Raw genomic sequence first — 15,797 nt, forward strand, 5'->3', positions numbered from 1 at the left:
ATTTTGCACCTGCTCGTTATACCATGGCCATATATCAATCTTTGCCAAACTTTGATTTTGTGTACGATATTTTATGATTAACCACTTGACGGTCATCGAAATAATTCTCTTGATCTAACAAAAAGTTCTTAAGATATTCCAATCTTTTTGTCAATATTTTTTTCACGCTTATTGCTTTAATTCCAGGTGGTGTTAGTGATAAATGGACAAAAAAGCAACGGAAATTCGAAAAAAAGCGTAAAAATATCATTTTTCAAAAGGAAACGAAAAGATATTCGCCAAGTATTACAACACCAAAACTTCGGTATAAATTAAGAATAATAAATATATGTAATAATCTTCTTTCTGCCCGAATAAAAATAAAATCGAAAATTATCAAAAATATTTAAATGTTTTTAGTAATTGTAAAGCCAATAGATTTGATATCAGTCTATGGGTAGCCGTAACGTTAAACTCCTGCATTCTGCTAGACTTCAGCGAATTCTCATAAGACGAAAAATGGCGTTTGATCAAAAAATTTCTTAAAAGGATAGAAAAAAACCGCGAGAGAAAACTTGTAACGAGTGACACGTGGGCAAAGCGAATCGAATCGCGACGCCAGGAGCGATAGTAACTTATTAAGGAGCAGCTTGATGCGTCCGGACATGTTAATACTTATCATAATGGGCCCTTTGTCGCAGCGCCTGCCAACAATGCATTCGTTATTGCACACTCGCACGTCTATGCGTTCTTGCAGTTGCGTTTGCACTCGCGGCAGCCCGGTACTGTTCTTACGGCGTCATTAGCGAGTCATTGTTTCATCGCGCTGTTTATTTGCCTGCTACTGCCGCGCCAGTGCACCTCGAGAACCTATTTTTAAACAATCTACGGCAATTCGCACGGAAACGGTCCGTTATTTGTAAACGATTAGCCGTTTCGTTGGAACAATGTAATTTTACAGTGCGTTTTGTTAGCAGAATAAAATTACGTGCTACGGAAGCTTTCCCGAATCTAGACATCTGGTACAGGCACCGATTTTTATTTGATCCTCCTTTAGTTTTATTTAAAATATAAATGATAATTTATAGGTATAAAATTATTAATAAATTGTAATTTAGTTAGAAAAATAAAACTGTAATTTGGACTTTTATTATGTCAAAAGATGTGATTTTACTCGTAACTGTAACATAACAATTAATGTAACTTATTTAGCAGTATTACTTCAAATGAGAGACATTATAAGTGTTCTACAATAATATATAATTTAGGAACTTCATGTTCAAGCACTTTGGTATCCATGTTTTTCAAATCTAATTTTATCATTCGTCGTTTCGTTGCATTTTATTGATAATTATTTCCCTGACACTAACTTATAGATATATTCATAGCAATTATTACCAATTTTATAAATTCCTCGATAATTTTTATAAACGATATTCATGAAATAATATATCGTAAAGTATATAAGAGAAAGTAAACATTCATAATTAATTCATAAACAAACTTTCATAATTATAATTGGAAATACAAAATCGAAACTCGTTACATTTCTTTACCTCTCCGCGATCGATGAATTGCAAATGAAACGGTTCATCCAAGGCCGTCGAACAATGAGATCTTGAAATTTATACTCTAATATTATGGAGGTACGTAGCTGAGGGAAAAACAAAAACGAAACAGGGAGACCTTTGTTTCCGAGGCTGCGGATATTAGTAAAAATCTCACGTACACCAGACTGCCATCGAAAACATTCGCATACGTCCGCTTCGGTGGTCCATGGACCACCCTCTCTTTTGACTTGACGATTTTTCTTATTTAAAAGGGTATTGTAAATCTACACTTGGGTCGATTCTCTTATTTTCATCTTTCGAAGCCTTGGTCCATTTTTTCGAAGGGATGCGTGACGAATGTGCTTTGACCACACGCGACATTTCTTTGAAACCGAATTTGTCCATGTGATAGACATTATATACGAAACATAAGTGTCAACATAAATCTGATATCAGCAATATTTTTATCATTCTGTTAGTATTGCTTGTGACTATCATAGTGGTTCAGAGTTTGTAACATTATTAATGTAATTATTTTCCATGTTATTGTCTTAAATGTATATTGCTTATGAAAGCAAATGTTGAATTGAAATTCTAAATTTAAAATTTGTATTTTCAAGTTTTAATTTCCAAACAAACAATTTCAAATTCAAAATCTCAAATCTAAACTTTACATTACCAGATAAACAATTTCAAATCCAATTTTTCAAATTTAAAATTTTCGATTTCAATTTTTTAGTTAAAAATTTCAAGTCTATATTCCTTCTTTTATGTTCGAAAAAATTACATACAAGTTTGATCAACTCTTAAGTACTAAAATAATTTGTTATAACATCTGCTATCTTAAATACGTATGAAAAAATATGTTTCTCAAAATATTATAACTGCAACGGCTGCTTCGCAAAATTACTGGAATAAAATGAGTAAACAAAACTCATCTATCCAACATAATAATTATGAGGATTACAGAGATCCACTTCATAAAAATCCGTGGTAACCGGTCATTTTGAGTTATTTCTACCGCAAAGTGCTGATCCCTCTCGAGCTAACGACGCTGTTTGCCTCGAGCCTCAAAAGTTGACATTCTCTCTTTGAAACGTCACCCCTTTTCGGGCAGCCAGAGGACGTGACCACGCTTTTCGCTATACGTGACCGCTTGGAAATGAAAAATGGTGGACTGCATTCAGAGTGAGAAGAACCACATGGCTCCGAAAGCGAGAGGAAACGAGAAAGGGGATGCTCGAATTTCGTGAAACTTTTTTCGACCCATAATCTGTCCTGATCTGGACAACAGCTGACAACTTTCTATGCGTCATGCGAGGAGATTCTCGAGAGTAAAGACTCGAAAGAGGCTTTCCTAAGAGATCGTGTCGATTATTATGGTGAATTATGCATGGTAAATTCAAAGTAAATTGGAGCTGTCAAAAATAACGAGCGGTCACCCCCGCAAGAATTGCTTTTCATTTTAATTACATATTTTGGAGCACTTCCAATTCAGAAAGCGTGCTTAAACGTCGAAGATTTAGATTTTATCAATGACAGATTCTATTGTGCCCTTAGACTGTTGTAGGATGCGTTTTACATAGATGAGTCAATGTGGCTGTAAATGATTCATTCCATTTTATTTCTTTCCTTTGTTGGGGTGAATAATGATTGAAGATGGATATTGTTATTCCTCTATGACAGTAATTATTCTTGGAACCCGAAGGTAGGTAGAAATAAAAGATATCTTACTATATTCCTTTTCTTTCGGTTATTTCACGTGTTAAGATGAATATACGAGGAAGCGATATTATAAACAAAAATATTTTCAATTTTTATTTAATATTCAGTTAGGTTTTGTAAACATATTATAGCTAAATATTGAAAAATGAGCTTAACTTACCCTCGTACATCTGCGCATATTGTGGAAAACCAGCTGCTCTCAGCCATTTGCAAGCTTCTTGTGCTTCGATCTCTATAACAAAAGAAATCACACGTACATTAGAAAAGTTAATTTATTTCTTCACAATTATCCCACACATTATTAGATATAAGCTATAGAAATTCAAGTTAGTTTTCAAAATTCTCAATTTTATTTCATTATTTCATTTTAAAAAGGCAAAAGATCTTCAACGCATCAAATGTCAAAAGAGTAATCACAAATTATAGATGCAAGAAATTTCCGAAATATATCGAATATGAACAAATAATTCAAAATTATTGGAATCTGTCAAGTTTCAACATAACTGTACCATAATTATATCCCGTGCCGATCTCTCAAAGGCACAGTCCCATTAAATGAGGAAACAGCGATTTTCTTCTTCGCTCGACAAAATTAAAGGATCACCAGTCAACGAACAGCAGAAACATTATCGAAGACAACCAGGCTCGTGCGATAAACTCGTTTTCAGCAAAGTGTGCGAAAGAAAAAAGGGCCGGGATCCGCATTTACATGAACAAACATTCTGATCATTAGCGGGGCAGGATTCCTCTGCTTGCAGTGCACGACCCTGCTCGTTTGGTGGATGAAGGCCTCGTCAGAAAAAGCGGCGACCACGACGAAAACGGTGCTCTTCATTATGCGAGACGAGATACCTTGGCTGACAGCGTGACGTGAAAAACTCGCGAGAACGCGAGTGTGTCGCAGCGCGAAAGGAATGCATCGCGATGAAACTCACGAGACAAGGGAAAACGGACGTCCCGAAGGAGGGAATTACTAAAACGAGGCAGGAATTTATTCCCGACCGACAGGAATGAGATCGATCTGTATGCTGGAATTCCGAGTATTGGTGTCAAACGTTCTGGAGTCGTTGTCGATTTCGAAGGGTTTTGTTCTTAAGGATGATGTCCGTCAGAAGGGAAATTTACTCTTTTGTTACGAAGAATTTATATATATAAAGAATCTTTTAGCTTGTCATGCTTTAACAGGGTATTTTATTAATGTACATAAGAAAAGAATGTTAAACGATATTAACTAAACAACATTGTAAGTTTTAAATTATATAGTTTTTACTTAAAACTAGAGGCTTGAAAGTTTCAACTTAGATTTGAGAATATGGAATTTTGAATTATAGAATTTAAATTTAAAGTTTTGTATAAATGCTTAAATTTTTAAATAGAATCGTATTAGGTTGTCCCAAAAGTATCTTTCGCTATCTGCACGCATCTGCTTTATCCAGCAATGTTTATACAAACATGAAACCTAATCTGTCAAATGTAAATAGAACAACGTAATAGAACAAAATGCGGCATACATAATTCAACAAAATAATACAAACAGGAAATGTCGTACATCTATTATTTTCTTACAAAACGAGAGAAACTTTTGAGAGAAACATAGATCACAGAAAGGTTAATATACTAGACTCGTGTTGCAATACAGCATCTTCTCGCTCGTTTCTAGAAACCGATAAGAAACGATACGTTACTCTTCCACTGTTTCCAGGTTGTCAATCAGAAAAGTTATCTGAGCAAGCTGCGTATCTAATCTTCCGAGATGCCAAATGGGTTATGAATGGGCATAGTTCAGTAACACTTGTTCCTTATCATAAAAACGTGTGATCGTCGACGTTCTTGGAACTAGATCTCTCGTTCTTTCATCATTCTTTTTCATTCACGAGGTACTGTTTTTGACGAGATAAATGCGACATATTTTTCTATATTTATTTGATTAAATTCGCATGAAAAAAATTGAGATCAGTACATAATGCATAACATAACATAAGCATCAAACGATTATGAAACCAATACCAAATATTTACACTTCCATAGCAGGCTGTAGTGTATTCAACGGTTCAGTAAGAAACACAACAAAAGCTTCAATTTCAAAACAATATCTTAATAAATAACATATAAGAAATATTTCATTACTCGACCACAAAAATTAATGAAAATAATACATAGAACAAATTTCAGCAAAACATTTTTTTAATAGAAATATTTGTAAAAGACACGCATCAAATTAATGAAAACAGATACAGTCAAAATATCCGCTAGAAAAATCCTAGATAAAACAAAATATCCTATGATAATGAATATACCTAAAACTAATCTGATCAAAGAGCGACATAACTTCAAAATCTCTATATAAGTTTAACTGCAATAACCTTTCTTTAGATCAGGTGGACTTGCGTGTAAGATTTGCACACCGATAACAAGGAAACAGGAAGAAGGAAAATGGAGAATATCCTGCAACTCTTCTGAAATTTCTACACGGGTCAGAGGGACATATCACTTTTCAGCAGCAGTTTTTTTCTGCGTATGGTTAATTGGCCAGGAGGCAGTCGCGAAAGTCCCACGTGGGATCCACGAGAAGCCACAAATGAGAACAGGGATAACCAACGATGGTACGAGCGAAAGTTGCGAAAAGGACATAGACGATCGGTGATATAAAGAAGAAAGCAAGAGGGTAGGGGGAAAACTTGGTGTCGAGGCTAGCACGTTTCTGTCTTTGAGGGAGTCCTTAACCACCCGTAGCGACGGAAAAGAGAATTCATATCTATAACACCGATGCGATCGCGCATTGCCACGCGATAAAACGTAGATAGCTATCACTATAAAGAAAGAGAGAGAGAGAGAGAGAGAGAGAGAGAGATGGATGGAGAGAGAGGGGGGAGAGGGAGAGAGTGGTTAACATCTTTATTTTCTGACCGCTACGTCGTCGAGCTTCTCGACCGTGGCGCACGACATCACGCGCTACATCATGGATCATGATCTGTTCTACAATATACGTTCTCGTGAATTAACCCTGCTACATTCTTCTGGTTATTTCCCATCCCATTACACTTTTCTAACGATAAAAGATGTCCCAAATTTAAGAAAAGTGTTAATAAAAGTACAAGTCCATACAGGAAAATATGATAACGCTATTATTACTAATTTTCCGATTTCAGTGTTATTTGATGACTCAAAAGAAGTATTTATAAAAGAAGCATTTATGAAAAGCTTTCGAAAATAGTTGATAAATACGCAATGTTTTGTAGGAAACGAATAATTGTGTGTTAATTTAATTCAATTAATATTGCGGCATAATTAACGTCATTAATATTTCCCAAGAGAGTAACAAAAACGTATATTTAATCCTCAAATCAAATGAAAATGTAATTAATTGACGACATATTGAATCTTAAAATTGTCATATAAAAGATGGGAGATGTAATTTATCTTGTTTTCCATCTACAGTCTATTGAAAAACATTCAAGGACCACAGCAAAATTAATTAGTCCGTTTACTTCAAAACTGTTCATAGAATCACTGCGAAACTGTTCATGAATTCCAATTCGAATTCGATCTCGTCTCTGTGGCCAAACTAGTCAAATTCGATAAATGGGCGTAATAGAGATATAGTACATGCAACCTCCTTCAAGGACGTTTAATCGAGCCTTTCACTCTTGGTGTTTCGATGGAAGTTTATTAATTAGCAGAACAGAACGGCGTGGCGCTCGCGTCGCTTTTCATTAGGTCGATCGATCACGGAACCGATATGCGTTGTTGTGCGGACGTGCTGGAAGAAACGTATTTCTGTTAGTTTTATGGGGATGGGCTTGTTCTTAAGGGGCGCGAAGGGTAAGCGACGGGTTAAGAGTCTTTTCTTAGTCTTCGGTGTGTTTGTAGTGTGCGTAGTGAAGCCTTTGCGAAAGTTGTAAGGTGGATAATACGAGAATATTTTGAACAAGAAATAATCCGTAGACAAATTCCTATCGATAATTTATGGAAAATTTTACATTTTAATTTTTTCGAATTCTTGTGTGGTAGAAAAAGATTGCAAACGCTTTATCTCACGAACGAAAAAATGAGCGTGGATATAAATGACTCAGTTTACCCACAAATATTTCCCTGTTTCTTGTAGTTAAAGAAGCGTTCTTTCATTTTCAAAGTCACTACAATTAAAAAGTTCAGTCGGAAATAAAGCGCAAATCATACCATTACCCAACTTTACACTATCCAGGGATGAATTTAGTAAGACCAGAGGAAGATAATCATTTTTTACTTTTGTATATAGATTTAGACTGGCCATTGGATGAATTGAAAGGATCCTATAAACTGAAGAGTATTTATTCACAGAGATGTACATTGTATTCTTTAGAATCATGCTTGAATTAAAGAAAAACTAAATATATACGCATATGTGCAAATATTCCTCCTATTAAGGTTAATGTTTGAATAAAATTTAAAAAGATTCCTTTCCATGATCCCTGGTAATGGCAGTTTTTAACGAGCATACTGTGAGTAGAGACATCTTCTGTTATCTTAAAGTCTGCCATGGGATAATTGTGATCGCATACTGAATTTTTTATTCAATGAAGCGCGCTCCGAACTTCTTTATTCATCATGTAAACGAAAAGACGTGCTTCGAAAATGCAATTAAAGTTCCAATGATTGTACGTTCCTTTCACAAACAACGAACTAACTGATTCTTTTCTAAACTTGCAAAAAAACCCAATAGGAATCGCGTCAAACGTAATCCATAACTGGCGTGGATTTTCGTAAAATCATATTTACAAGCCCATCCCCATAAAACTAACAGAAAAATCACGCACTAATTATAGAAATACAACTGAGTCATCGTCGACGTTATTAGTCTGTAAAGTTGCAAATATCAAGACTATTACATAATTAAAATAAATACTATAAAGTTCGTATTATCGTTTCGCAAAATTTAAATTCTTCGTTTTAGCAAAAATAATTTAGCAAAAATTTCATAGCTATCGAGATTCGTGCATCTCCTCAAACATCATCGATTGTGCGAAGCAATTAATCGAATATGCCATTAAACAAGATCGACCAAATCGAGTTTCATGCTTAACAGCAGAAGTGACGCGATATTCGCGCGTTTGAAGGCCGATTTAATGATTCATCGTCCAGCATGACGCGTCTTGGAAAGGCGGATGACACGGAAATCCAGCTCGTCGAAATAATACGGCTTTGCGGTAGGTCGCTGCCTGAGACTTCCAGCTATGTTCTGAATAAAGCGGCACGTAGGTGTGTCACTTCATGCGGAATAAAAGACCGTGGAGCACGGTACCGTAGCCGTGTAGGTACACGACCCTTTCGTAAGGAGATTTGCTTTTACGCAATTCAGGCGACAGCGGCCAGACGCCACAATCCAGAAACCGGCAAAGCGGCTGCGCCTTCCGAACGAATCGCCGTCGTAACGCGGGCAACCGGATCGAGCATCGAGACCGAACTCCTTCTAAATAGTTATTGAAAATATTTATTCATTAAATTACACTAAAACGTTCTGTTCGAAAATTTCCACGTAACTAATGATATTATTAAGGATCAATATTGTTGCTTGTTTGTTAAATTCTTCTCCGATACGCTCTCACGTTCCAAAGCAATATAGGTGAAACATATGTTAAACAAACTAACATTTCTGATAACACCTTAATCTTTGCTTTCTATGTGCTTACTGATTAACTATGACGTTTTGGACTTTCTTATCCTTTCGTATACAACGAAATACACGGAAAAATCGGTGTACAAAAAAATAAGCTGTTACGCTAAGTTAAAGAGACCTCAATCCATCACGTGAGGTATCTTAGCAATATCTCGAATTTGTGATCGAACTTAGCCGAACGTCAACAAACTTGATTAAACATTCGAACGTCGATGGTACAAAAATTTCTTTCGAGTGTCTTATATCGAAGAGCGCAATAAACCGTAGCTGAGAGAAATTCTGTATCGTATTCGTTTCAATCGAAGACCAAGATATTGTTTCGAAGATGCTCTCCCTGCTCGTTTTCTCTATGAAAGTAATATCACTGTGGAACTACACGCAAAGGAATGCCTGTTTCTCTAGTATCCTCTCGAGCTTTATTTAATTCTACTTTCCCCTTGCAACGTGGAGTACATTCCGTAACTGTTGATATCGAAAAAAATGATGTTTTTCCAGAGCTTGCGAGAGCGAATCAAGGAGAAGCATCATCGCGGGTCGTGAAAATGAGGGCGTAGAAACGAGTAAAAAAATCTTGGATAAACTTATTCAAATTGCTTTAAAATTTGAAACCTAACTTTTATGTTTAATGATAAAAATTCTTTGATCATTGATAGTTCTATGTAATTGAAGATTATTGCATTAAGCTGAAAGGATATTGAAATTCATATTATATTAGCATATACATACAGTGACTCCTCTTATTCATATTCGGACACTGTAGTATTCCATCCATTGCTACTCTGTATATTTGACCATGATTTAATTAACGTATTTTTTGTTTTTTATTATGATAAAGCATATATTTTTCTTGGCGGTAACGCAAATTTTATTTTAGACTAAATAATTTGTAGCATAACAAATAATACATTAGGAAATGTATTATTCATACGTTGCAAAAATGTTCGGACATTTAATTTTTTTAGAATGACTTTACATAAAAAATACATGTATATTATATGAATTTTTTAAATGTCAATATCTTGTTGAATAGCTTTTTTGTTTTATTACATGTTGTAATCGATTTGGCATGTTTGTTATAATTTTTTGCAAATAATTTTGCGTGGTGCACTTTCATTCTTCTAATAATCTTTGTTTTAATTCATCCTTTCACGTAATTAGTGTTTGCCGAATCTTTTTGTCCAGATAGTCCCATAAGTTTCTAATTGGATTTAAATCCAGTGATTGCGGTGCTTTATGTAACACACGATGGCAGTTATACAGGATGGTTGGTAACTGGTGGTACAAGCGGAAAGGGGGTTAGGTTAGAATAAAAATTTTTCGTTTGAGGCTTTGTTTTCGAGAAAATCGACTTTGAATTTTCGCTCGGTACGCGCGCACTTTATCACGTCTCGTTATAACGGATCTCACTGTAGATTCTTAAAAAAATTAAAAAAAAAGAAAAAGTTTTTATTGTATATTTTCGACTTCTTTTTCGTGTAGAATCACCCCCCTTTCCGCTTGTATCACCAGTTACCAACCACCCTGTATAACAGATATTCTTAAACTATCCTGGCTTTATGTTCCAGTTCATTATCATGATAAAAAAAGTGTGTTTTCAATGTCCACTGCAGTTACACCTTTTTTTAGATTTTGTTTTAAAATGTCTAAATACCTATTTTTATCCATAATTGCATCTATAAAAACCAATTCCCCAACTTCTTTCGACGAAATACAACCCCAAACCATGACACTTCCATCTTCGTGTTTAATTGTCGGACTTAAATTTCTAAAATTAAGCTCTTGACTCCGTTTACGCGGCTCTATTTTTCGTCCATCAGGTCCAAGTAAACTGAATTTACTTTCATCGGCAGAAACATCATTCCACCAAGTTTGTCCTTCGTTAATAAATTATTTGGTAAATACTAATCTTTTCTTACGATTTGTCTCATTTACATACGGCTTTCTACGTGCTACTCTACCGTTATATTCACATTCTTTTAAATACTCGACGTATCGTATCTGGATGAACTTTCTTTTCTGACTCTTCAAATAATTCAGCACTTAACTTAGGAGCATTTAAGTCAGGATTTTTTATTTTCCTCCTAATATTCCGTTTATCTCGATCGTTAAGTATCTTTGGTCGTCTTTTTTGAAGAATTTACTCTATCCGATCCTCACGATTGTATCTTTTTATGTCTGCCACGATACACTTGCTTAATTTTAAGAGAGAGACGATTTCTCGATAAATATTTTCCTTTTTCACGGTTGGAAATGTCTAATCGTCGCACGTTAAAATAAGTATTTTTGCTTTTTCGTTTCATATTCAACATTTCTGACTGATGACAATGATTTTCGAATAATAATTGATATTTCGAAGTATGCTCTACATCTTGCGCAACACACATGTATGTTTGCAAACAGTACTAAAACTGTAGAAGTGTAACTAACAAATATGAATGAATAAGTGTCCGAATATTTATGCGACGTACGAAAAATATATTTCCTAACATATTATAGCGTATTATATGTTATGCCACAAATATTTAGTCCAAGCAAACAAAATTTGCATTATTGTCAAGAAAAATACATGCTTCGTTATAATAAAAAACATAAGGCACGTTACTTTAATTATGATCAAATATACAGAGTAGTAATCGATAGAATACTATAGTGTCCGATTATTAATAAGAGTCACTGTATAGCATTATTAAGAAAACTCTACGAAAAAAATACACCTATCAGGCTTGTTTCAAATTCCCCAAACCATTGAAGTTTAAGACATATAAATTTCGACATTACAACGAAATACAATTTCGACATTAAATATTAAATTTCTCAGAAAACAGACTACTGATATACGAAACTAAATTGTGCAATGTATATTTCAAATTAAAAGTTCGATATCATGATACAATACAATAAATTAATGAAAATATTATCTATTAAAACTTCCTTTTTTCTTGCCCACGAACTTCTATCCCTTGTAATGAAAAGCGTGACATTGCGAATTGAAATGAAAATTCTTGACATGATCGACTTAAGACCGTGGACAATCACGAATTACACGACACAATTTCGAGAAAAAGCTCGACGTTTGCCCTTCGATTCTCGATCTGTCGCATAAAACGCGCGATATTCTTGCCCGTGACTCTTCCATCGAACGTGCTGCAGCTTTTAATGCCCGACCTACTTCGATTCTGACGTCAAAAGTCGGCCGTAAACACCATTGCTTAACCCCTGCACGTTGCATAAAAGCATGGATACACCAGGCTGTTCCAAATGTTTCTCTACGTAAGCACAGACTTCCTCTTCCACGTAGCCTACTACAAATGTATTCGTCCCTTTCAACGATCATTTCACGGTCTCTGTTTCCCTACATTTCCTGCATCGCGATTTCCTGCCGAAACATAAATTGATAACTCGATAATTCGCATTTCGATGCAAAACGCTTCGTGTCTCGAAATACGCCTTTCGCCTATTTTATTTTATTTTTTATCGTATTACATCATAATATGCTGCTAATCGTCTCATATTACATTGCGAATCATGGAATCAACGAAGTCTGAAAAGAATCACGAAACAAAGTCAGTATTCGATAAAATTGCTTCTAATTCTAGTCTTCTTTTTACAAAAACATTAAATATTTCTATTATCAACAACTCTATTTCTATTATTACCAACAAAGATCTATTATTTCTCTCGCAGCTCGAAAGAAATATTTCGCAGCGAAAGAGCGAGTCATTTTAAAAAGATTAATCATATTAAAGTGGTTCCTTCGTCAAAATTAAATGATCACCAAAAACGAATTTATTATGTCCTTCTGTGACGACCCTCGTATAACATAATAGCAAAATCTCGGAAAAATAGTCGTTTTACTTCTGTCCACGTTCGCTAGCAATCAATGTCTGCGGAGAGAGACAACGCGAATTCTTGTGGAGCTCGTTAATAAAATACAAAGACAGCATTGGAATCAATGGATACTCCGGAATCGAGTAGCCGTCTTCGCGTTCACACTTCCGCATTAATCAACGATGCGTAGCCAGTATTGCTTACAATGCAAAAAGCCCGTGGACCGCGTTCGATAACGAGCAACCACTGTCGATCGAGTTGTCGCATCGGCTGCATCATTTAATTAACGTCTGTCTCGAGAAACGGCGAAAAGCCACTCGCTGAAGGAATTGCAAAACGATACCAGCCAACTGAAACGAGATCAATGTCGACTCTCTTCTCGGTCAGGTATTTGCATATGTCGCCAGAATGTTCTTGTGTTCTTGTTGTTTCCACAGAACTGTGTCCATCCGTAAAAGGGGCGATGTATTGTTGATGCGGCGCCAAGAGTCAACGCGTGTCCTCTTAGCGAACGATTTTAATAGCTCGGAACGTGTGCGATTAGAATAGACTCTTGGTTATGGTAATTTAGACGTGAATCATGTCAGAAGCAAATTTTACGCTGGAAAAATAGTTTCAAGATTAATGGCGTTTTCCCAATTTTTTTTGTAACAATTATTCCACAAGCATAGAATATTGTGGTAGTAAATATTGTAGAACGTTATGTTCATTTTTGTATCTTATATCGTGATAACAATATCGCCAATATGAGTTAAACTGAATTCTTGTTTAGGCTACGTGACTTAGATATCAATCATCTCAGAAAGAAGATTTATTATGAAAAAACAGATTTAAAATGACTGATCCTCTTTTAAAACATTCTTGTGAGAATTATCGTGAAACGTATGCAACTGATAATATTAACAATATACTTTAAAATGTAAAATCTGAATAGATTGAAAAATAAACATTTAAAATTTAATAAAATAGTCATCAGCGAGTGTTTAATAAATAAAAGACTGGGTGTTAATAATGTTGGCACTAGAAATTACTAGAACAGTCGTAAATCACACGCGAGCCGATAGTAATGGCCTCCAAAACACGCGAATCAATAGCTACAACCTGCAAATTATGCCAGACTGTCGATGACTATTCGTGTAATCCTAGTGTCGTGGTTATTGGTTCTCACGAGTTTGAGATTGTCAGTACCAGGTTCCAGGACCTGAATATAGTCGCAATTGATTCGCATGACTTCTCTCTATCTTCTCGCAGGAATCACGATTCGATACAGTCAAGACGTTTATTTCGGTCATTGATTATATTAATTTACAGCAAATCCAATTTTTATGACATCTTCTGCTTTCTCATGTTTTTTCCATTTATAAGGCGAAGTTATTCAGAATCAATTTAGAATTTGTTAAGAATAAACAGCTTTTTATTGTATCTAAAAATTTCATAAAAATTAATTTCTCATATGCAATGTGTTTTTTGAAGCTATCAGCTATTTAATTAGTTAATCGTTTATTGCGTTACATATATTTTTTTAAAATGTTGGGGTATGAATAGAACGATCAGCTTGTTAAAACTTTTTAAATATGTCCGAATAGGAAAGATACAAGGAAAACACGTGGATTCACTGGCTCGTTGCCTCCGTCTCACATGTACGTGGATGCACGTCTGCGACTTATAGAGATGCAAATGAAGTGTCTCAGTTCTAAGTACCCTCCAATTGCCTTCAAATCCTTGAGTAACATAAAGAGGGACCTGGTACAACCTCTCTTGTTCTCTGTTTCTCATAAAGAGGGTTCTTCCCAACGACAACTCTCAACTACTTGTAAATAGCCGTAAAAACGATAAACCTCGAGCGTGTAAAATTATCTTCTCTTCTGAAATATCGTTAATCAGACATTCTATTTTGCTTAACGTGAAATGTAAATTTTCAGTATTAAACTTTGTGGAGTAAAATTTCAACTGAAAAGTGAAATAATGAAATTGAAAAATATAGTTCGTTTAATTTCACTTAGTTTCATTTACGTTGCAGACGTTGTATGTTTAAAAAAGGAAGTACAATATGGAACTTCGCTCTGGTACAAATTGCCATAGCGATTAACACGGTCGCGTGGGTGAATTACAATCGAAATTAAACGCCCGTGTAAGCTTTAAAAATTCTCTTTTTGGCCACGGCAATTTTCTTAATAACGCGCGGAATTAGTACTCTGTGAAACGAGAAAAAAAGGAAATCACTTTGCCGAGAGAAGGAAATTACGCTTAAGCGTTTCGTGATGCCCTGTCATTTGCGAGGAACCCTAAATCTGGACGAGCGATTATTTGCTTTAAATTTTCGTTCCATACTTTCTTCCCATAATTAAATTATTCCTCCCGAATATATATTTGAGAACTTACAGGAATATTCTACTGTTACTTATTCTACTGCTTATAATTTTTTCCGCCATATTCTTCGTGAAATTTATATCCTTTCCCGTTAAGAAAACCGTTTCTTATTTTACGGACACCCATATCGTTTACCGTTTCAACTTTTTAATTGACGATTCAGTCCAGAATTTTATGGGAGCGATAGCTACGTGGAACAAAGGTGAGCAACTATAAAAGAGGCTATCAGAAGGAGGCGAAGTAGAGTCGAATCGTTCCCAGTCTGGATATTTAGTTATCATTTTCATTGGTTTATTGCAGCTTCTAGAATGCGAGATTATCTACCCGCACCCATTACTGAAAGTTCTTTTGCAATTCGTCCCCGTTCCTCGACAACTCAACCTTTGTTCAGTGATATATGGCAACGTTGTACACTGTTTATGACCTTCCATTGCATAAACGTAACTCTAATGAGTTGCTTTAGCCACTAACATGATCGCACTGTGTTCTGGAAGTGATTCGCGTTTTCGTAACCAGTTCGTGGCGCCTCGTTTCGTATAGAACTTCGACCATGTAGCTCTCGGTCCCTCGACGTTTCGAGCGAAATAGTCGTCTCTGTTTGAAATAGACATTTGCGGGCTTTGCTTCGCTAGATATAACATTGTACCATCAGTTTTTATCTCGTAGAAATTTTTAATAACAACATATCC

At 35.3% G+C, this 15,797-nt stretch overlaps 1 protein-coding gene across 2 annotated transcripts in view; it reads right to left on the bottom strand.

Moving 5' to 3' along the window:
- Positions 1-15,797, bottom strand: part of LOC126869345 (rho GTPase-activating protein 7) — a 349,000-nt gene that overhangs the window by 73,969 nt on the left and 259,234 nt on the right. For both annotated transcript variants that reach the window (XM_050625732.1, XM_050625733.1), the window contains one exon: positions 3,415-3,486. In XM_050625732.1, the coding sequence (XP_050481689.1) occupies positions 3,415-3,486 (72 nt within the window). The remainder of the gene's footprint in view (positions 1-3,414; positions 3,487-15,797) is intronic.

The sequence above is a fragment of the Bombus huntii genome, chromosome 9 (assembly GCF_024542735.1).
Source record: "Bombus huntii isolate Logan2020A chromosome 9, iyBomHunt1.1, whole genome shotgun sequence".
Classification (NCBI taxonomy): Eukaryota; Metazoa; Arthropoda; class Insecta; order Hymenoptera; family Apidae; genus Bombus; species Bombus huntii.